This window comes from Falco cherrug, chromosome 5 (assembly GCF_023634085.1).
Source record: "Falco cherrug isolate bFalChe1 chromosome 5, bFalChe1.pri, whole genome shotgun sequence".
Classification (NCBI taxonomy): domain Eukaryota; kingdom Metazoa; phylum Chordata; class Aves; order Falconiformes; family Falconidae; genus Falco; species Falco cherrug.
This window is the reverse complement of record NC_073701.1, coordinates 39,408,008-39,431,871: the sequence shown is the minus strand read 5'-3', so window position 1 is coordinate 39,431,871 and position 23,864 is coordinate 39,408,008. Positions and strand designations below refer to the sequence as shown.

Genomic DNA, 23,864 nt, shown 5'->3' with positions numbered 1-23,864 from the left:
GCTGGAAAGTCTGACATGGGGCTATGCAGTCACACTGGTAGTCTTTCCTCATTTTTATTTTGTCACACACTTACCCCTGTTTTAACTCTGAAGCCAAATCCAAATTAAGTTGGTAAAAGCAGATGAAGGGTAAAAATTGGACTAAGAGGTCATAATCTGTTTAGTATTTCTAAATTGAGATATATAATGTGATCTATAAGACATAGCCTGTATCAAATTGCATTTTGCAGTCACAATTAGCCCATGGTAGTTCTATTTTTTTCTCCCGGAGGCAGGAAAACACTGGAAATGATCGTGAGTTTCAATCTTGTGAATGACACGTCACCAGAAGCAAGCATAGTACTTACACGTAGGAACAACATTTCTTCCTGGGAGCTACTGTAGGAAAAAACCCCATGTACTTCCTTTTACATCTTTCTTCCATAGCACAGTCTGGTCTTGTGACCTCCTGCCCACAAACAGCATAACATACCTGTTAATTATCCTTTGTTTACATCTCTTTGAGGACAAGTTTGACCTGTTACAGTGGTACAGTTTGAAGGTCTCATTTAACCTCCAACTGCAGGACCAGCTGTCCAAGTGGCATATGCCTGACGGCAGCTTTAGCTCACAATGGATTTAGTTGTTTCTGCAGAGAAAATATGCCTCACAGGGTAAGGAGACAGGTTTTCAGGGACTATCTTGTGTTATAATTCTTTTTTGGTAGCTATAAATGTGTGACCTGTATCTTTACATTTTAGCTAGGCAAAATTCTCTAAAGGTATCCCAGAAGGCATGTCATTCTGTCCACTTCTTGATCTCCCCTTAAAATATTCTATTCTCACATGGCAAAAATTATGACATTTCTGTGGTTGTTCATTTATTAGTGTGTTTAAGGAACAGAAAGGGTTTGTACAGGGTCTCATGGAAAATTACATTTTAATGAAGATCTGACCTGCAGCAAACTGTGTGCATTTGTTCTTCACCCTAGAGCTTCAGACTATCTCTGTCACACCTCATGGTATCCTGCACTCTCCAGCTCTGAGCAGAGGAGATGAGGTGTTCTGATTGTACAAATGAATGCTATTTGTTCTGAGCAAAAGCATTTGCCCAAGATTAGAACCAGGAAGGAGAGTGAAGTGGCAATGCTATGGCAAACCCTCAGGAATTCCTAGCACAGTCAGGGAGTCAGGGACTGGAAGGTGCTGCAGGACATCTTGAGTATTAAATATCAAGCAGATACTACAGCTGCCGCCTGCAGATTATTTTTTTTTTATTCTGCCAGCCATGTGGACAGCTCATGATACAATCATGGAATTGCAGGCTATGGACACAGACATCTCTGTAGCTGGCATGAATGTACACAGCTGCTGATCCCAGAAGGCACCCGAAGGGAAGGGAAGTACAGAACACTTCTTTTCATGTTGTTGTATCCTATATTTTTCTATCCTTGGATGCGAGGATCTCCTAATTTGTCATTTGGTTTGGGAGTTGTTGTGAGCCAGAGATGGCAAGCCACTGAGCAATTCGCCAGTAGTTACCCTGTTTTGAAGGATGAGGATGTGTAATTAGCATAGGTTTGGCTAGAGTATGTAATTTTGCCTTTACCCTTGAAGTGTATCAAGTTTCCATTTGTAGCTTTTGGTGGGCTATAGAAGAACGTATTTGTGTTGTCTATGTCTTCATAAGCCTAAACAGGCACAGTTAATTCTCATGCCTGTCAGAAAGCCCATCTGCCTTGCAACAATATATTTGTATGCTCATACAAATCCTTATATTCTTCACTGCTATTTTAATATGGTTTTACTTAAATGTTACACACATTTAATTAATTGTTGTGTCATTCTGTTGTAGAAGATTACTGAAATCTGGAGTTTACTTTTGTTGAATTTCTTATCCTGGGATTCATTTGAGGATATTTTCACTTACAACACTATTAGCTGCTGTTTATATATTTTACTTTTATTCCCATCAGCTTCAGTTATTGTCATATTTCTGCCATTATTCTGTTCATTTGATTTCCTGCTTACAATTTAATGCATTTTTTCCAAGCTGCTTCATTTTGCTGAAAAGAAAACTTAACTGTTAATCAGGAAAAGGAGCAATGTATATCCTATGTTTACACTCATAATGTTATTTCAACTTAAGACGAAAAAGAGAATGGAAATGAGAGCTCCCTCTGGAAGGTGAGCTGTGTCAAAAGGTAGCATGGCCTGTGTTGCTGGCCCACAACACTGTCAAGGAAAAGTCAGCAATCAAAGCACTGAAGGAAAGTACACTCATTAAAGACCCATCAAGCTCTAGATTGTACTGTATGAAAGCCTGTAATTCAGCTCTGCCCTGTGATACTGTTTGTTTGTCAGCCCCAGTGGCTGTGATTTCTATCTTTTCTAATTTCTGTTGATTTATCAGAAAAAAATGATTATGCAGTATGTAGCTGAAGCCAATTATCTGTCATGTCACATTGTTTCTGAGTTGTCCTTCGCAATTTACTGCCTTTTTTTTATGCCTAGATTTTAAGTTCCTTCAGAGAGAAACAGTATCTTTCTCTGTTTTCATACCACAGATTATGATGAAGTACTAGGCCTTGAGGTAGGGTTTCTAGTGCAAATTTATTAAAATTATTTAATATGACATAAATTTGTTCTGTGTAAGGAGTGTTATAGCATAAGGACTGAAGGGAAAGTTATGTTACTTCCACTTGGATCAGCCAGAGACAATGTCCAATATAACTGACTTTAATAAGAAAGTGTTTCCAAGTATTGTGCTGCTGGTGGCAAAAATTTACAAAACTATATATGCATGGGATGATATATTTGGGTTTCTTAATATTGTCAAATGACATAAAACCAACAGCATTCTTTGCAAATTTTGGTAGTTTAGTTCTTGTCCCTTCAAAAGAAGGTTACTGGTTTAGACTTCTAAAGCCTAACAGACTTTTGAGAGACATCTGAAGTCAGTCTCCTAAGTCAAGATAGAGGAATCCCTGCTATATAAATCAGTAACTCCACCTCTGAGGAGGAATCCATTAATTGGATTTAGGTATCAAGTTGCAGATTACTTTTGGGAATTTTTAATTCCCAAAATATAAAGGTATTCTTGGGATCTAGTTTAGCAAGATGTGCTATGACAGGCTAACTTTCTGTTGTGGTTAGCCTTGCCACATTAATAGGTCTGATGGAGGGTATGGCTGGCGATGCACATCTCTCATCTGGGTTCCAGCATGATTTTTTTTTTTTGATTGAAAATAGTGCAGTAAGTGCTAGAAGCATTGCTGCCTGGTGCTTTTAAACCATGGGGAATCATTTATGACATTACTGCTGCCATAGAAACCTATTTAAACTCAACAGAAATTCAATTCATAGAAAAAGCTTTTCGGTCTTAATCACTCATACATTGTTATTCCTAAGAGGTTTGCCAATGGAGTCAGGATTTCTGGAAACATTTTGCAATCCCTCAGAGCAGTAGTTTTTCAGATGCTTTGAAACTGACTGTATCCGCAATGTGGTCCTGTGGTCTGTCATTTTAGTAGAGCCCCAACATAAACTAACATTCTACACACATGCCTACATAATATCAATTTCTAAAGAACTGAAGAAATATGAGCGTGCTGTTGAATTTCTGCTGCTGAGTTTTCAGAATATTGGATCCCAATACTCTATGACCTGGCTCTTTTAGATATTACTTATGTGGAAGATTTAGTGTTTAATACCAGATTTACTTGTGTAAAGATATTTGACAATACCTGGCATTTTGATTTAGAAAAGTGATACAGCAATATTCTGAAATTGCAATGCAAGTACTTCATAGCAATTGCACTACACAGTGAAATCACATAATGAACATAATTCTCATTATTGTTCTCTATATGCTAGCTGCCATGTCACTGGGCATTCCTAGTTACTAGGAAGGAATATGTAGGTTGAAGCCAGCTCAAACCCGTTGCTCAATTCAAAGTCACTTCTGCTGTTGGCTCAATTTTTATACTCTTTATTGTGCTGAACCACATATGCAACTCCCCTATGCTGGTCTGTCTGGCTCAGGAAGATGCTGCTTTCTAGTGAATATTTTAGAGAGGTCCATTGACATAACCAGTTGACCCCTTTAACTGTTACAGCCATTTATCTATGATAAAGGCCACCCTCCTGTCTCCTTGGTGTTGGCATAAGTTCAGCTTCCTTTATGATAGCTGTGGCCACTTCCAACATTCTTTTCTGAGCTTCATGAGCACATCATCCTTGTCTGTCTTCTCTGAACTTTCTTTCATTGTAAGCATTTATTGATCAATCACACAGAATCAGGAATATTGCAAATTACAGCAAACATTCTAGGAAGAACAAACAGAACATGTTAAACAGTTTGTACGTTCACCTCCCTCTTTCTTTAGCAAGTCCAAATGATCACATTTAGATAATAAAGTTTGTCAGATTCATGTTTTTGGTCAAGTCTTCTGGAATACAGAAGTCCTAACATGGAGATTTCAACAATAGACAAACAAATAAGATACTATATATAGGAAAGGTGAAGAAGACATGAGTCATATGAATTGTTTTTGTTATATATATTTTTATTTCGTAATTAATTCTCTAATACCAAAAGGAAGATTTTTTTTTTAATGTTTTACAAAGGTATCTACGAACTACTATCCAGTTTTTACAGAGAAGGCCTTTAGAGAATAATTTAAAATAAATCAAGCATTTAATTTATATTTAAAAATTAATGTGTAAGCTCTTATGCAAACTGTTGTTTGAAGACCCAGTAAAGACTGCATGCTCATTTGTTTATATAGTTTTACTTAAGCTAACTAATAACAGCAAATAAAATTATTTAAATCTAGACATAATTTGTAGAAAAAGAGCAAATCAAGTCAAATGGGCTTCCTGAGGCAAAACAGAAGGTGCAACTTTATGCAAAGCTCAGCGTGATCAGAGGGGAAGGATTATTTTCAAGTATTTTTATTTTGGCAGATATGGGCTTATGTGTCTATGTACATAAAGTGTTAAAAAGGATAGCTTTTATTATCCCCTTTACTTTTGCTAAGCAGCCTCATTCAGTTCTCATGTTGAGAAAGTCATTTGATATGATTGCAATGCTTGGGGTTTTGGTTTGTTTGGGTTTTGGCTCTTGGTTTCCAACAAGCAGGTAATGAACACTGAAGTGTTGTCACTGCATTTTAATTCATTTAGCTGTGTTATTTTTGGCCACTGAATGCAACTGAAAAATAACTCCAAAATTTAAAGAAGGAGCTGTACTTTTCTTAGATGTCCGTTTACTCCCTCCCACGTTAGAATGCATTGCTTTCTTATTGTAGAAGGCATATATATTTCACTTCAAATAAAAATACTGTATTAACATATTATAGCTCAGTGGCTTATTCATAAAGGTGGTACTAAAATTTTGTGTAAGAGAGACTGGAAATGGAAATGTTAGTGCACAACTTTACAAAGTATTAAAAATCTATTGATTCAAAACAGATGAGAAGGAAAAGAGGTGCTTCAAGGTGCCACCTTCTGTTCCATAATAAGAAATTATTTTATTGTATTCCAGTAGTGCTAAAATAGATGTCTACCTACATAGATATCTTCAAGACTTTCAGCAAATTCATATGTGATGATTATATACTAAATTGAGTGCAGGCAGCTAGCCTTTTGGGTGACGAAGTCAGATTTGCAGTTCATCAGGCAGGTCAAGACACAGACAGGGTGCTCAACCCAGATATACTGAGGCATTATCTTTCCAAGCTGTTTGGTACTTTAGCACCCAGGCGGGGATTTTGCCTGCCAGGTTACCTGCAAACAGTTTACAGACAAGCTGTGAGACAGCTGTGGTACTTGTGAGAGCTGGAGGTGGGCTGAGTTGCAGGCTGCATGGCCACACCTGGGACAGTGGTTTACGGCCAGCTGGGCATGTCAACTTTGGCATGTAACCAGAATCTCTAGTCTTACCTTCTGCTTTATTTTGGATGCCTGTGATTCTTTCATTTTTTATCTTCTCCTTGTCACAGACTTTGTAAAACAATATGAACTCAAAAGTGCTAAGCTAAATGTCTGCCTGAAACAGATAATGTTAAAGATTTGTTGTAAACTAATGGGTGATGGCTATATACTAAATATATTCCAGGCAATTACCTTTTTGTGATGACAGAGATTTCAGGGCTTCAGACTGAGAGGATTGCATCTCTCTAAATCAAAGTTTAGTATAGTATAGTATGATTGCTGTAATTATTATTTATCTTTGCTACATTTAACTAAGTCCCACTGCTTTTATTAACCAGTAGAAAAGCACATAAATTCCCTAGAAAAGGGGAACTAGTGAGGTACCATTTTCTGCAGGATTTATGTTCTTGCTGTTTAGAAAAATCATGCTTTTATGACCAGGAAATTTATTTCCGTGTATGAGTGGCATGATGCAGTGCTGTAGCCTTAATTCATTATCTTCTTTTTTTTTTCCATACCAAAAGTACCAAATCCCGTTTCTCCTGATTGAAATATTTCTCTACAATTATAGGAAATTTCCCCCTTTTACTAAGGAGCTATAAGGTAAATGTTTAATATAAGCATCTTACTGTAGAGTTCTGTTGATAATTTATGCAAACAAGCAGCTTCGGTTTTACCAACTTTAAACTAGTACAAGAAATTCTCTTCTGGAATATCTGCCATCTAGGAAGTTGTGCTTTTGACTGAATTTTAGTATCCTCTTAGTTGCAATGATCACTTTTTCCTCAGCTTTCTCACCTGATGACTTTTTTTTTTTTGGTAGCTATGCCAAATAGTTAATGAGGGAAGGAAGACTTCTTTATTTACTTTATATACTTATATTTGTTTTCTGTTTTATTGAAGAGATTATTCCAGATAATTATTGATAAATCTCTTCCTTTTGCCCAGTTGCCCATCAAAGAAAGCATTAACCACACTCAGAAACCTGTCGTAATAAGCTGTTTGAGCAAGTAAATTGCTATTAACTATTAATTGCTGTTAACTACTAATTGCTTAACAGTTTATGAGGACAAGTACAGCATTTAATAAAGGGTTACCATCATGGATACTTAAACCTAACAATCTTAATCTCATTTGTGAGTGCTGGCACTTACAATCAGGCTACGGTATCATGATCTCATGCACTGCTACCAGGCTGGGAAAGGTACCACAGTAAATCATCCTGACTAGAGATGGAGGAAAGAGTGCTGGGGTGGGCTGACCATAATGACATGGGCTCTAACTGTGGCTTTCTACTCAGCTACAGTAAAATTTTTCCTCTTAAGTTAATATATTTTTTCAAATATTGTCTTCAAAGTATTGATGGGTGGGGTCTAGGGACTGGCTTTTCAGAAGCTAAGTCTTTCAATTTTTCCACTGTTGTGACTGAGTGTGACTTCTTTGCATCTACAAGCTTCAGGAGGAGTGATACTAGGGCCAAAGAGGGAGAATACAGCCTTAAGGTTCTGAAGCGCTCTGAACTGCTATAAGACCCCAAGCTTCAGCACACATCTAGTTGTGTATTAGCGTGGTTGCTCTCTTGTGGTTTTCATAAGAAATATAAATAGCCAATTTAGGAAAGATAGAGCATTATCTGATTTAGCCATATTGCATGATGATATATCAGTTATGCAAACAACTTTGGGAAGATTTATAAGGTTACAGTACTAATGCATTTCAACCCAGCTGCAATTATGAGCATGCTCTGAAACAAGTGTTCCACTTCTGTTGGAATTCTGGTGTTTGCCTTTGTTTGAATGATCGCTTGTTTTTTTTATAATGGTCTTGTTTCTGGAAATATACTGTAAATAAATATACCCAAGGAAAACTACGTATTTAGCATACACTTCTTTTTATACATGCTAGCTGGTTTGGGTTTTTTTGTTTTGGTTTGGACTGTGGAATTGGGGGTTTTGTTTGTTTTTTGGTTTTTAATTTCTGAACCTTTGGGATTAGCACATTTTGGAGAACTACATATCATAAACTGAATATTGTGCAGTAAAATGCAAGAAGGTTGTGAAGTATTTCTATGCAGTGAATCTGACACACGTATCTATGGAGAGGTAGGAATTCATCTGTACGCATTCCATTATCATGGGGGAGGTATAATAGATACATGGTTTGTTTATGTTGCAAATACACCAGAATTACTGAGAACCAGTATTATTAAAAAAATGTTTTCTATTTTTCTTGAGGTTAGCTACTGCAAATGCAGAGTGATAAAAAAGGGCTAAGTAAAAGTCTGCATCTAGTGGGTTATGAGTTTTAAACATATCTGGTGAAAGTAGTCAATAGTCTGTATGGGTTTGTGAGTGTGCATGTATTTCACTGAAATGCTGCGTTAGAAAGGTAATTTTTGTTTCCTCTCCCCTTCATATATCTCTTTTAGAACTTGTGGTGAAAGCTGTAATCCTAAACGGCTTTCCTGAGTAGAAGAGCTCAAAGTTGTCATGTATATTCTCTCCTGAACATTATCATTGCTGTTTAGTTAGTTATCTGGAGACACAATGTAGCAAGAGGGGACAGATGCAACATTGAATTGGTAGTTACGTAGTAGGATAATGAACTTCAAACAGAACCAGTAGCTCTACAGCACCTCAAAGGTAACCGTACTTGTTTGATGTGTAACTTCCCTTTAAACTTTAGATCTGGATCAGCAAATCTGATTAGGTTTCGAAGTGACAGCCACACTTTAAACAAGCCCAACTACTTCTGAAGCGTGCATGTGCAGATTAGGTAGCAAATCTTTCTATGACACATACTTGTAGCAAATATTCAAAACATAACTTAAAAAAAACCCAAACAAACAAAAAAAAATCTCCAGGTTTGCCTGTTTCTGAGTTTTTCTTTTTATAGAGAAACACAGACAGTGTTAGGTGGAGTCATCTAAGGTATATAACTAAATTAACAACTTCTAGTTTATATATTGTGTAATGTTTATGTGAGGTGATCATACACGTGTGAGTAGCTCTGGCAATATGTGCAACAACTGAGGAATGTGCATACAGTTGTCATCAGAACAGATAACACACCACTTTAGAAATCATGGACTAGGTCCCAGTTTTTGGGTACTGCCCTGCTGGTAATTATGCTGTTCTCTGGTGTTGCACAGGGAGCATGCCTGAAGCTCTCAGTAACAAGATGTGGACAAAGAGGTGTGAATTGCCAGGGCTCTGGGGAGAGTCAGCCCCTGGACCACCTGTCCAGTGAGCAGCTCAAAAATTTATAGCTAATGAGGCCTTACTTTGATGTAAACTTCTTATTGAATACAATCACTGGTGTCCTGCGGAGCTTTTGATAAGCAGCACTTTTTCTTATATAGTGAACTACTTCTGTATTATTATTTATTGAACTATACCCTAGAATACCTAGAATATATCTAGAAAAAAATAGAAGTAATTTATATTTTTATTATCCTTTCATGAATGCAACATGCTATTCAACTTAAGTGAAAGCATCCTTTCATCAAAATTTCTGATTTAGTGTCCTGTTTTTCTGAAATGGAGAAGATTCTTTCTAGTATTTTTGCTGACACAAAATAAAAAATACCTTTAGGATAACAAATACCTTTAGTAGCATCTTGATTAACTACTGGGTTTTATCAACTTCTTTCTTTAGAAAGAAAAATAATTTTACTCACTAAATTTTCAGAATAGAAAAACTGCTATGTCTTCTACATCAGTGTAAAAACAACAACAAAAAGCTTTAACAATATATGGATGAAATTGCCAGTGTCTGAATGTTAACATCATTTTAAGACGTTTTATTACTCCTTTATCTTTAATATGTGAGATACAGAGGCTAATCAGATATTTGTTAGTTGTATGATTTCTGATATGGAAGATGCCATTACTTAATCTGGTGTTCTTGGCATCTGTAAGTACATTGTATATTTTTCCTCAGGACAAAAACTATGTCAGTAATTACCAGTTCATCATATTTCTTGATGAAGAATGCTTGCAATTATCTTATTTTCTCTACTGAATTTTTTAATGTTTATTGCAATAGCATAGACCAAATGAAAGACTACTGTTAACAATCTCACTATATGAAAAAAAGATTTGAGCAAATTTTATTGTTACTTCTATTGTACATAAAAACCAAAATGTTTTATTAGATTGCTGGAAAGAGCAAAACTGGGATTCCTTCTTGATGTACCTATTTGTATTTTGTGGCTATTAGATAACTGTTAAGACTAACTGGGAAAAAAGCAAATCAGCATAAGAAGAAATAGTAATTTGTTTTCAGTGTAAGGATGAATAAAACATTTCTACAAAGCAAACCATTTACATCTTACATTTCTTATCAAACAGAAAGCAAGCTAGTGAAATCCATGGCTTAAATTAACTCCAACAGAGACAAAGGAAGAGCTATGTGTAAATGCAATTTCATCATCAAAGTCAGCATCTAGGGCAGTCATGTAAATTACAGGATCCACCAACAGAAAGTAAAGTTGAATTCACAGCAGTGAAACTGTATATATGAATTCATTGTCGTGGACTCAAAAAATGGAAATGTCTTCCAAATGTTATTTATTCCATCTTCATTCCTTGAGACAATAAACATTCACAGATATTTGTCTGAATTGTTACTGAAACCATGTCACTGTATAACCAGGTTTGTTGCTTAACTATTCTTATAAAAGGCTGTCCTAATACCACCCTGATCTGCTTTGACTACAATCTAACCTAATTATTTATGCCGCAATCTCAGTGCATGCAGAGAATAATCATTCTTGTCGTCATAACTGTTAAAGGAAAAATTCCCACAGACATGGGTACCTCTAGGCTTGCTTTAATCACAGCTCAGGTTTGGGCCACCCACTCAGTGGGTGGCAGAGAACAAAGGGATACAGCACAGCTTATATACACTTATCAAATCATTAGTCAATGTCCGAAGTTTTAAAAAGTTTCCTTTAGTCTTGTCAGTTCTGCAAATCCATCACCTGGCTGTCCCAGTGGATTCATCTATTCTGTTCCAGTCTCTGCCTTGGTTCCAAGCTCCTCTTTGGATCATGATCTTTCTGCTGCTTTAACTCACACAGTCCTTCAAGCACACTCAGTCTTAGAACAAGCAATTCCTATTCACATATACTAATTTTTCTAAGAGCATTTCTGAGAGCACCTGTGAACACAAACTGATCATCTATTGTTTTTCTATTCTCCTACGGATTAACTTGACTAGGTTTTAAACCAGCCTTGGATTAGAGCTACGCAAGGGATGAAGCCTGGTTTCGCCATTTAGCAGCTTCAGCACTTTAAATTTATTAATTCAAAATACATTTTCTTCAACAATAACAAACAATATTTTGCATATTGAAACAACATTACTTTGTCGGCAGTTAAACTTCTATTCTAGAAAAAAGCAATCTGTCCTTTTTAAATCATCTTACAGGCACCCTCTCCCCTACATTTCATTAAATTCTCATTAGAACTCCTGGTATTCATCCTGACTCTAGTCACTTCTCTTCTTGTCTTTCCCAAGAAACAAACTACCCCATAATGTTCCAGTTAAATACTAGCACCTAGAAGAGTGGGATAATTACTACCAATTTATATTTGTTATTTCCACAATTTTATTTTTGGGGGAGAGGTGGGGGAAGTGATTTCCACCAGTGATACCAAGTATAAAGCGGTCCCTGATAGCTAAAGTTGGGAATTTTATTTACTTCTCTCAAACAAGCTTTAGTTAGGCTGGGACCAATCAGACCAGAAGCAGACATCTGTAGTGTAGAAGAGGTAGTTTCCCCAGTTGCGTTTATCGAAGCCTTATGTAGAAAAATAAGGAATTCCAACATGCCGTTCTTTTCAACTCAAAAGAGATATCTAAATCATCTATCACATCCTGAATGATAGATACAGATAGCTATCACATCTTGAAAGTACCTTTAGTCCCCTTTGCTGCTCTTGGGTGACCAGCTTGGATACAGATTGTAATACAACATACTTTTCAAATTACATGAGATAAATGCAACACAGAAAATCTAAATATCTAATATCAAGCAACACTCAGCATTTGTCAAGAAAAAAGTCTGATATAATTTATGTGAAGAGAACAGTTGATGGATGGGGTCAGCTAGTAGATTTGTTTCTGGGTTTAGTATGAAACATTTTTTTTTTTGAGAAAAAGAAGAAAACCCCCAACTTCTTAAATTTACTGATTTTTTTATTAGAACTGAGTATGTATACTATTCTGAAGTTTGGGTGTTGTTATTCAAAGTAATAGAATTAAGCACATTTACATTTTCTCTGTCCTCCTTTTCTGTAATTCTTTACACACTGAGCAAATTCATGAAGAAAAAAAAAAAGAGTAGAAAACAGCCAAAATATCAGATGCTTTTCACTTGATTTTATAAAGTGATGAAAAAATATTTTTAATTTATAAGTGTATTAAAAATATTAAATTCATTAATGTCAGTTATTTAGTATACTATTTTAAATTGTGAAAACAGGAAAAAAAATATTTTACTGGGGAAGGATGTATTCTGAATCAGAACAGCAGACTTGTTGACCTATTATTAATAACTGAATGAGTGATCATGAATAAAATTTACCCAGAGACAGTGCTGAGGAAGAAGAGAAAGAGACAAGTGTCAGAACAGTATGTGTCCTCCAAAATGAGGGAGAAGGAAAGGTCATGCTGTATTTTGTCAAGTTTGCCTGGATATACTGCGTGGAGAAAGTCAAAGCTAAAGAAGTAAAGAGTTTGAAAAGTGAGTCAGGCATGGTAAAAATCAACCAGACTTCTAAGCTGGAATTGGCACCAAAATAAGCTGCACTTTCCTCACCAACATTATAAGACAAGGCCTATTGTGTTTACTGGTAAAGCATGTGTTGCTTCTTACAGTCACCCTTCATATATATCCTCTCTGTCAGGATTTAATTTAGGTTATTTCTCAGGGCCATGTACTGACCTCAATCTGCCTTATAATGAAAATTGTATATATGTGTGTATGTGCTGAAGCCATCGTACAGTCTGTAAAATGCTTCAATAATTTGCATATTGTCCAGTATGATTCCTGTTATAACTTCGTGTTTGTTTTAATTTTGGTGGAAAAAAAAAAAGAAAGATGATAAGCATAAAATGAGACACTGTGCTGGCAATGGGATATTGTCATCTTGTAAAACAATATAGCAATCTATTCTTCACTTACGCTACTGCTGTGACCATTTCAGCTATTTGATATTTAAATATCTGGAAAAATAGACTTTTGATGAATTGGAATAAAATCGATCCCATTCTCTATACAATTATTTTTAAAAATGGTTGTAGTCTGTTGGTTTAGACCATATTTTGCTCTTTATTGATAAATGATACATTTCTAACTGTGGAGGGGTTTTGTCATCAAATTGTCATCAGTTTTGATCCAGTAAGATATTTAATCAATCAGGACATCTTAAAGAGTATAACTTGAAAATAATGATATACTCTGCAACAGAGCTATATCTGCAAATTATTTATGTACTTTTAGAAGAGAATATGAATATCTATAAAACAAAGGCATTGATTATTAAATGGGAAAAAAAGTTGTCGGTGCAATTTCCCTTATTATATAGCTGATTCCCTTCCATACTTCAGTAGTATGGTTTGAAGAAAACATCATCGCAGCCCCACCTAACACCACTTCCACGCCCCTTCTGAAAAGTGTGCAGCTGCAGTGTCTTACATGAGTAATACTTCTACAAAATGGAGTACAGTATGTCTAGTAGAACATTCTGAAATATGGCTAATTAAAACACATTGTAAGGCAGTCTGCAGTTTCATCCTATGCTATCTATAATATTATGAGTTGTTTAAAAGTCATCCACCTGCAATACAAATTCCACTTTATTATATTTACAGATGTTTATCTAAGTGATGTTTTATCTCATTTCAGTAATAATCTGACAGCTGTTTAATTTGGTTATAGATCCTCTGTGCCTCTGTGTTTCTATCAGTCAGGGGCAAAGCACTGAAGACACAACTGTTGTTAATTTCAGAGTTAGAGTATGCTGTCCTTCACTGTGATATCTATTCCAAATTGAACCAATCTAGTTAACATGAAATGCAAAACAGGAGAATTTTAAATTTTCCATTTGCTGTTTTTTAGGGGAAAAAGAAGACTTTAATATCATTCTTGTTCATAAATATGGGAGGATGACTCTAGTTTGGTATAATTAGGTTTGCTATATTATAAAAGAAATATTAAAAGGTAGGCTATACTTTTATAATCTTTGAAATTTACCTTTTTTAGGGATGGAGGCTGTGAAGTACTTTGAAATCTCAGCTTTATAGTTTAATACTAAGGATGATAAATAAGGAATGTTGAATTTTTAGCATCTGCTGCCTTGTGCTTGAGATATTTATTTTAAAGCTTTTGTGAGCTCACATCTGTTATCATAATCTGAAGACTCACAGAGCACAGAAAATTTTAGGTAAAAAAGTAAAAATCTGTTGTCGATTTTATCATGCCCTTTTCCCCTGATCCTTCTGTTTCATTATTGCTATAAGTGTGAGACTTAGCTTTGTTTTAACAGACCAGTACCCACTGGGTGGACATTATTCTTCAGAAAGCATAAATCGGAGTGATCAGTATACAACAGGTAATACAGAGCACCAAATCTATATTATTTAAAAACAGAGTGGGAAAACATCACTAAACCAGCAAATTGCATGCTTTATTCAGAAGTTTTCCATTAAAGAAATTGACTCTGAAAAAAAACGAGAATGTGAACTGGGTACTTTTTAGCTGGTGTCGTGTAAAACTTAGATTTTTACACCACAATTTTGCAGGCTAATTTGGGAAATAATGGAACACAGGTTTGTCTTTGGCTGTTTGGTACTGATGAGAGAGCTGTACTTGGGTTATTGTTTGTTGTTGGACTACTTTCTAACAATGATTCTAAACCCACATGTATTATTAAGAAAACTATCATGGCATACTTGTGTCCATGTCTTCTGTGTGTAGTGTCAGATTTCTTCCTGAAGTAATCCTGTGTGAGAAGATCATTGCCAATAATTGACCCATTGTCATTATACTCTTGTCGCTGGGGAAATTTCCTTTGGCTTTAAAAATCTCTGGGAATTAATCATTATATGGCAAGTGTATATTACAGCAGGAAAATTTGGCAGATGACAACACAAGTCCTGACAGTGATACATTCTTCCCATTACCTTTAAATCCATCGAGAAGTACCATCACACGGACTAACATGTGTACAAACATTTAAAGTTTCTTTTTGGTTGACTTTTGAAATACAATTTTGAATACTTTTGGTACTTCTAGTAAATCTTGGGAGTAACGTGATACAGCTGTTGAATTTAGATGACATTTATATAAAAGTCAGGTTACATATGCTGCAAAGCTAAGCCAAAATATGTATATCCACATTCATTCAGTATGTTCAGTGGCCTTAATCAGATATAGAAATTTTACCTATTGTAATCCTTAGTTCTCTATTTTTATTATTTTTTTTTTTTGGGGGGGGGGGGTGTCATTTGTAGAAGCAAGGTTTTTTGTTTTGTTTTGTATAAGACACTGAAAGAGAATTTGGGGGATTTTCTTTTTGGTGAGAAAATACAATTATATCTCTTTTAATTTGGGACCACAGTTATAATGATAAATAATTCATTCACAATAGGAGGCTATCCACAGAGACGCTACACTGGTTTGAGATGATTTCTTCAACCTAGACAGGGATGCCTGAATCAGTAAATACTTGCAAGACCTAGTTCAAAATCCGGTGTAGATTCAACTGAGTATTTAAAAAGGAATTTCTTCTTGATGGAAAGCTGTATAGCCATTCCTCATTTGTCCAATTTTCTGTTTGGTGAATATATTGGGATTGTCAATTATTGTAGATGTTAACATGGGTTCTGGGCTTCTAAAAAGGTTTTTTCTTTCTTCCGAGAAGCACCGACTGTGTGCTTATGTGTGTCTACATATTTCAAAATTTCAGTCACTGCCCACATTTCTGAAAATAAAAATTTAAAATAAAATATAGAGTGTGGGGTCACAAGTCCACTGTGTTACTGAGTTAGTTCTCTCTCTTAGGTAACAGAACTTTCATTCTCTTCATTTCTCTGTGAATTAATGAACTCTCACATTGTCACATTTAATCACACTTTCCACATTTTAGATGTCTTGCAGACCAATAAATAACCCAAACCAACATTGGTAATTCCTTGATAGTTTGAAGCATGTTTAGTGGCAATGTAAAGAAATGCTGAGATCACACCTATGAAAGCATGGTGTGAAACTCAGTTCAAACTAGAGATTCAGTAGTTCCAAATAATGTGGCCCACTCACATCACACTATTTATTATAAGATTTACTAGTAGTGGACAATTTTCTTGAAGGTGTAAAAAAAAAAATCCCACTGTATAAAAATGGGGAAAAAAGAAACAATAAATTTTGCTTTACATTTATTTGTGGAGAAGTACAGAAAACTCTCCATGCTAACAGCACCATAGTGCAAATAGATCTGATAATACTTTTAAGAGACTTAATTCAGAGACTGTTCTACAATTTTGAAAGTATGACTTTTTTTATCTATGAAGAGACCAAAATTTTAGTACTGAGATCCGAATTGATTTCCTGCTTTACCTGGGTCTTGTTACAATAAAATATTTCAGGGTACATGTTTTCCAACCTAAAACTTGTGTGCAAATGAACTCTCATTTTGAGATGTAATAATAGACATTTCAGAGGACTGACACCAAACCCACATACTTAAATCTTGCATTCAACCTAATCTAGAATCAAGGACTATTGTTATGTCTTTTCTGTAGTAAGAAGATAAACAGTGAATTACATTCAGAATTTTGCAGTGTTTTGTCTTGTTAATAGGAGTCAACAAGGCTGAAATCTGTGTGCTGTTAATGGCAAAATTTTTAAAATAAATCCTTGGGCATTTAAAAGGTCATTTAAAAGTGGAGAATTTCCATCAAGTGCTCCAAAGAAGGAGTAATAGGAAAAGAAAGAAGGCACATTTTTTTTTAAAAAAAAAAAGCATGAGAAATGAATAGTTAAAACTCTGAGGGCATTGTAGTAGATAGTAATTTCCTACATTAAATGAGTTACATCTAAAATTGTGGGAAAGCAAATCAGTTGACATAGCTTGTGTTGAATGTAAAACAAAAAAAGATTAAGCTTTACAATTTTTTTCTCCATGCAGAGATTAGTTCACTCACTCATTCCTGAAATGAACTGAGGTTCAAAGATGGAAAATCCAGAGGAGGAGATTTGAAGCTGAATCTCCCCAGTGTCTCTGAAACTGAATTTTATGGATTTTTTTTTTTCTTTTTGTCTTACAAAATGTCTTCTTTCTTTCAGTAGTTATTTTTTTGTGGGGATGTTGATTGACTGCATTTTCATTTCAACTCACGTTGTACTGGACTGTGTACAGATGCTGAACAGCTGAGCATTGCAGCTATGAGGTCTCATCATTTCTGTGGCATACCCTCAGCTTGGAGACTAATTATATACATTTTCTGTGGTTTTTGGTCGTAAAAAATCAAACCTTGTGGCCTTTCTAATGGTAAGAGAGCTGTGGTATGTCCCCTGCACAGTCCTGCTGCCAACACATCTGGCAGTGCTGTCAGCCCGCCTGCCCCGATGGCTTACCACTGTCGCGGGCACCCTCCAGCCTCTGCTCTGGCTGTATCTCAGCTGCTTCACCAAGGGAAGGCCTTGAGGTTTTTTTATTTGTAACACCTAGCAGTCCTTTTGGTGGCTATACGTTTCTGTTGAATTTGTTTTAAAGGCTTCTGCCCTCTCTTCAAAGATAAACATGGGATAAATGAAGAGCTGTCATTCCAAGTCAGCTGTTTTTCAGTCAGACAGTGTTATAGCCCAAGTATTAAGAAAAAAAGGGAAACAGCAGATAAGATAGGTTCTGAGATTATGTTTATTCAGATGCTCTTTGAACAAAATCATGAACGAATTTTGTTAGTGTCCTGATGTCATAGTACAGTATAAAAAAAGTGCAATCAACTGAATAATTTTCATAGTTTTAACTCATTTCAGTTCTTAATTAGCTTTTAAGCCACACAACTTCTACATAAGCTTTAAAGGTGCAGTTGTGCTTGTCAAATCATATTAGTTATGCAACAGATACTATTTTAGGGCTCCCAAAGTATGACTGACCAGGCAAGATTTCTGCAGTCTCTACAATAATCCCAGATGACAGTATTCCCTTGATCCTTGTATATATGGGAGGGAATTGCATGAGCAGAGGTCAATATCATCACATGTTATTTATTACATAACTGGATAAAACAAAAATATGCTATGCTTTGCTTTGCTTCTAGTATGTAGGAGATACATTCCCTGGAGCTTTACATTGTTCTGTCTCAGGGATACCTTGGATGAAAAGGGTATATTTAAAATGAGGTTTACTTGTAGTTTTGGAAGTATGAGTTGAAAATCAAGTTGTTGTGAGGTTTTATCCTAGTTATCAATTCACCAAAGCAGATGTGACAGAAATGATAATTTGTAAAGCTCTAGGGCAAACTCAATTTTACTTTGAGACTTTAACTGTAAAATGCTTATGATATGAAGACCAAGAAAAAAATCCACCCTCTTTCTGTCATCATTCAATCCAGAGAAGGCAAAGCTCTTGACAACTGAGCAGTCTCTAGTACTTCAGATGAAAGTTGGCCACTTTAGCTCCAGAGGTATGGAGATGGCTGTTGCAATTGCTAGTACTGTAGATATGTCAAGAGCACAGAGGAATTTCGAGAGCAGCAGCACCTGAATAGTTAAGAGGCCTGAAAGGTCTGTGTCAGTGACTCAAGTAAAAAGGTCTAAAATACTGGATGCAGGTAGCTCAGCTGAAGTGAACACTAACAGTTATTATGAACATAAGATAAAGATATTTCAAGGGTGAGAAGACACTGTGTTAGGAACGGGACTGTCTGGGAGCAGAATTTTGAATAATGATTTGCTTTTAAGCAAGGGAAAATGAAAGCTGGTGACCAAACAAAATTTCCCTGAGAATAAGTTCCATGCTTCTCAGCAAAATAGTAGGAACTCCATTCCTTAATTATTTGTGATTCTATTGACCAAAGCATTAGGGACTGTACTGCTGGTAGCTGGCATGCCTTGACATAGCAAAGAATGTACGTTTTCATAAACACTATCTTTTTCTGTTTCCAAGGAAAACAATGAAAGCATGTTATCAGACTGCTTTGCCTTACTGTAGTTAGGAACTGGAAGTCACTAGATGATACTCGTTATCCTTTTCACCACCTGTCACCCATATGGCATATCCAAAATGTCTATTTTAATTCCAATTGAAACAATACAAAGAAATGAGAAAATGTAAAGAACAACAACATCCTACATAGATTGCACAGAATATTTATTCTGTGAGATTCTGAAAGTATTACGGATATTTATACATGTCTATAAACTGTATGTAAATTAGTAACAAGACTTCTACCCTGTAGTGCTATAAAGTTTCTCTTAGAGGAATATGAAGAAAAAAAATGTGTGTAAATATGTGTGTATGTGTGCTTTTGCGCTTAAAAATTTTGATTTAGTCTGGCTTGAGATCATTGGTTTTATATTAAATATGATATTTTCATTTGGTATGTAACATTAGTTATAACCTACAAGACAGGAGTTTTTTGAACAAAATTCTGAACAGAATAACACTGCTGGACTGGCAGCTTCTGAATCCTAAAGTAGGATGTACAGGCAGAGTTTTAATGAATCTTTTGAAAAGTGAGAGAGGAGGTTTAAAATTTAAATCTCATTTTCAAAGCTATGTTAAGGGCTTTAAAAGCTATGTTTAAGATCAAAGTATGCTGCATAGCCTTACAAGATCTTGACCACTAGGTTGTAAAATTAAAATATTGATTAGGAGGTATGACACAAAACATCGCTACATGGTTCATGTGATCAACAGCTGATACCTAAAACAAAATCCACTGGGGGTATCAGAACAAGACTTTCCTTACTACCATGCGATTTTCATGAAGGTTTACTGTGCATCCAGTTTCAGCTGCTGATAAATGAAAAAAGAAAACCCTAGTTACACATTGTCAGAATACACTTGAAATCTATTTGAATATTTTTTATTATATTATTGATAACACCATATACCATTAACTATTTAGAAACTTGATTAAAGCAGAATGAGCCTAGGAATACCTACCAAATGTCTATTGAACAGCACTTCAGTTCAGATAAAGGCTGCTTTCAGCAACTCGAGGGGAAGCAGCAAACCAGACCCTTTTGAGACCATTGCTAGCTTTTGTCTTAAATAAGTAGATTTAGTCTCAGCTTCATCCTACTGGCTGATAAGATAAACCACCTGGACATGTTTTTTTCTTAAACTCCCTTTTTTTTTTTTTTTTTTTTTTGGGGGGGGGGGATGGGGAGGAGGGGAATTAAGAACGACTGGCTGCTTGTGGGTCAAGCAGTCAAACTAATATTAACATTTTAAACTATGTATATATCTTTGGTAAGCAGCAATGCTGTTCATCAAGACATCTTTTCTTTTGTGACACATTATCACAAATTTAAAAGGCTTTTAAACCTTTACCTCACTGTTTTTAGAGACATGTAGCATCTCTTTGCTGTAAGGGATAAAACTAACCACTATGGTTTAGTATATGTTGTGCCTGTCAAAAGAAAACACATATGAGTGAAACCTTTTCAATATTGAGCTGAATGACAAATCTGTGACTGCCCTTTGTATAGACAAAAATTTATGTATATTGTTGAAGACTAACAGCAACGGTAAAATTAAGACATTTTAATAGGAATTTTGACAACTGAAGAATGTGTTTTTCAGAAAACCTATTAGTTGCATGTGTAAAACTTAACATCGGGAGCAACTTAAAATCCAGGTTTTTTTATGTTGTTATTTCCCAGGAAAATCACTCCAAACTAACAAACATGATTATTGTTCTGACACATCACAGCCTTTCACTATAATGCGCAAATAACTTTTAGTAGTTAAATTCAAAGTGAAAATAATGACAGTATTTTTTTCCACAATGCATATATTACTTATGTTAATCTGGTATTAGATAGATTTTGATCAGTGAATACATTAAGTTGGTTTTTTTTTTTTTCCCATATTGCAACAGCTGCCTTACAGAGAGGCAACACTCACTAAGCAGATACATTGAGTTGAACTTCGTTGTGTGTGCAAAGTAGTGTCTCTGTTGCTATGAAATAGGCCAGTTCTGTTCTTCTCGTGTGGTTCTGACAGTTTACGTATGGGGGATATTGCTGTCATCTTGAACCTTCTTTTGTTTCCAAACTTAAATTACTGTTTTCCATAGGCACTTTTTATTAGATATGTCTCGACTTAAATTGTTTTGGTAGATGCTGATGCTTACATATGCTATTTTAGTTTGTGTTGATGATTTCTAAATATTATTTCAATCCTCAAACTCTAGAATGCATATGGATTTGATTATTCTAGTGCTTAGGTCTTGATTAACTTGAGTATATAATTTTATTTCACAGGAATTTGCTGCACTGACAAAAGAATTAAATGCATGCAGGGAACAGCTGCTTGAAAAAGAGGAGGAGATTTCAGAACTGAAAGCTGAAAGAAATAACACAAGAGTAAGTATACAGCAGACCTTTTCTGGATATTATGTACATGTAAAGCAGGAGGAATATACATAAATTTAGATCTTCAAAGAAGACAAAATTCCAGCCTTTTAATAAGTACATGAAACTTGTAAGGTTCTAAGTAAAAAGATGTATCTGCCCTGCTACAGTCCTGGAGGAAATGAGTGTATGTTAGCAAGATATATTACAAAGATAGCAGATTTTGTATATAACATGGTGAGTACATCAGTTTAAATATTTACTAAAGCAAGGGACTTATGCAGCCTTCCAAGCCCTGGGGCCTCCCTAAGTAGCTTGCACATATCCTCATCTTCTATCAATGCAAAAGGCAATGTTACAACAGACCCAGCTTTCCCTTGTGCCTTAGATTTGAGCTGAATAAGGATGAGATGAAGGCTGCCACACATAGCACAGTCTGTTGTTTAGTCTAGATGCAGCCATGTGACCCTTGAAGTAAATGTCATTTGCCATACAGCTGAGTGAGGACAAGATTTCACCCTTAAATTTACCATGTTCTACTTCAATCAGATGTTGTTCTGTCTGGGAACAAGAATATGTGACAGCACCTTCTGAAAATTCTCAAATGGCGTACAGAATGGTTTTCAGAATAAAATAATTTGCACATGCAATTGTCTGGAAAAAGGCAGAATTCATCAAGAAATGGAAGAAAGGAGCAGAGGAGGCTTTATGAGGGGTGGAAAGGTATGAGAAAAGAGATGAAACAGTCCCAGATCAGACAGGACTCAGGCTGGTAATGAATATATGGAATACACCTCAGACAGACTGATCACCTAAAGTGTTTTCTCATATCCATATTTCATTTCTCATATCCATATAACATTTCTGTGATCTGGGTAATTCTTCCTGTTTTCCTCCTCTCAGTAAACTAGTAGCACTTTGGCTGCTCAGATAGCATCTTTTCTTGGTCAGCTAATTTGCATTCTGAAAGAAATCTATCAATGTGCATAACTAAAGAACTGAGGGATGGTCTTTCTTCCTCCTTTCTTCTGTCCAACTATAGCACCAGAATGCCACAGACTTCAGAATTCCAAGGAAGGACAGATGCCTACAAAGAGGCAAAGCTGCCTCATCTACCTGCATGCTATCTTGGAGGTGCAGGAGATGATCACTTTTAACACAAAAGTATTAGAGGCGATGGGTTTGTGAAAGGTGGCAGAAGACATAGGTGATACCTACTTTTCCCTCCCATGTCTCTCATAGATTCTAAACAGTCCAAAATGACTCCCACAAAAATAGAATTAATTACTGGAGAAGCACGTTGGAATTGCACTGCGTCATTTGTGTTTAGCAAGGCATCTCAATTACAATTTTGTTGTCTTTCTAGAGCTGCTTAAATTATCTAACTGCTACATGTATCGGTTATTTTAGTATTTAAGGTAAAAATAGGAAAGTCAATTTAAAAGATAATTTACATAGAATAAAGAGCTCTTTGTGTTAATTTCCAGCACAAACATTTGGATACAGAGATGTAGTTAAAATATACGCTCAATTATACCTATTCAATAATCTACATATACCCATTCCTGCAAAGAACATATATCCATTTGCCTTTCTTCACAGAAAAAATACTATATGAACTAAATTTGCAATGTCATCTTCTTGGTTATCCTCAGTTCTTGATAAGTATACACACAAAACTGTCTCCCTAGCATAACGCTTTATCCATTTCACTACAAAGCCCATTGAACACCAACTTTGGTATATTAAAACTGCAGTGTACCAACACTTACTGTGGGTCTGATATAATTGGCGCAGACTAGCAAAAATCCCAAGACAGCCTCATAGCCAAAGATAGTCACTTGCCAAACAACTGTGAGAGAAAAGGAAGATGAGTCAACTGCAAGTCATCAGCTAAGTCAGATTGAGCTCTGTCATAGGCACTTTCTTTGCAAATGAAGAAGCTTAAAGATCATCCATTCTTATGTTTCTTGTTTATATAAAAGAAAAATCAATAAGAGATTTTCCAGGAGAACTAATACCAACAGTTGAGAGATATAGAGTGTGATAATCCTTGCGAGAAGCCCTTGCAGTTAAAATTAGTAAACTCTACCAGTGTGTTTTCAGAATAAGGATGAAGCTAGGTATTGGTGATGAAGAGATTTAGGCCATGAAAAAAATATAGGAAATTCAGGAGATGTTACAGTAAACAAGAGGTTAAGTTATAGTCCACGTATTAAAGGGAAAGGAGGGATTAAAAATCAGAGACATGCCTTACTCTGACCTCTAGCATTTTCATTAATAATCACTCCACCATATATATATGTTCTTGCCAGGCTCTAAACTGCCATATACTACTTAGTTGCCAAAGTTTG

General features: G+C 35.6%; 1 protein-coding gene across 11 annotated transcripts in view; it reads left to right on the top strand.

The window, feature by feature from the left end:
- PPFIA2 (PTPRF interacting protein alpha 2) overlaps positions 1-23,864 on the top strand; it is a 352,026-nt gene that overhangs the window by 198,767 nt on the left and 129,395 nt on the right. For all 11 annotated transcript variants that reach the window (XM_055712395.1, XM_005437159.3, XM_055712388.1 and 8 more), the window contains one exon: positions 21,421-21,522. In XM_055712395.1, the coding sequence (XP_055568370.1) occupies positions 21,421-21,522 (102 nt within the window). The remainder of the gene's footprint in view (positions 1-21,420; positions 21,523-23,864) is intronic.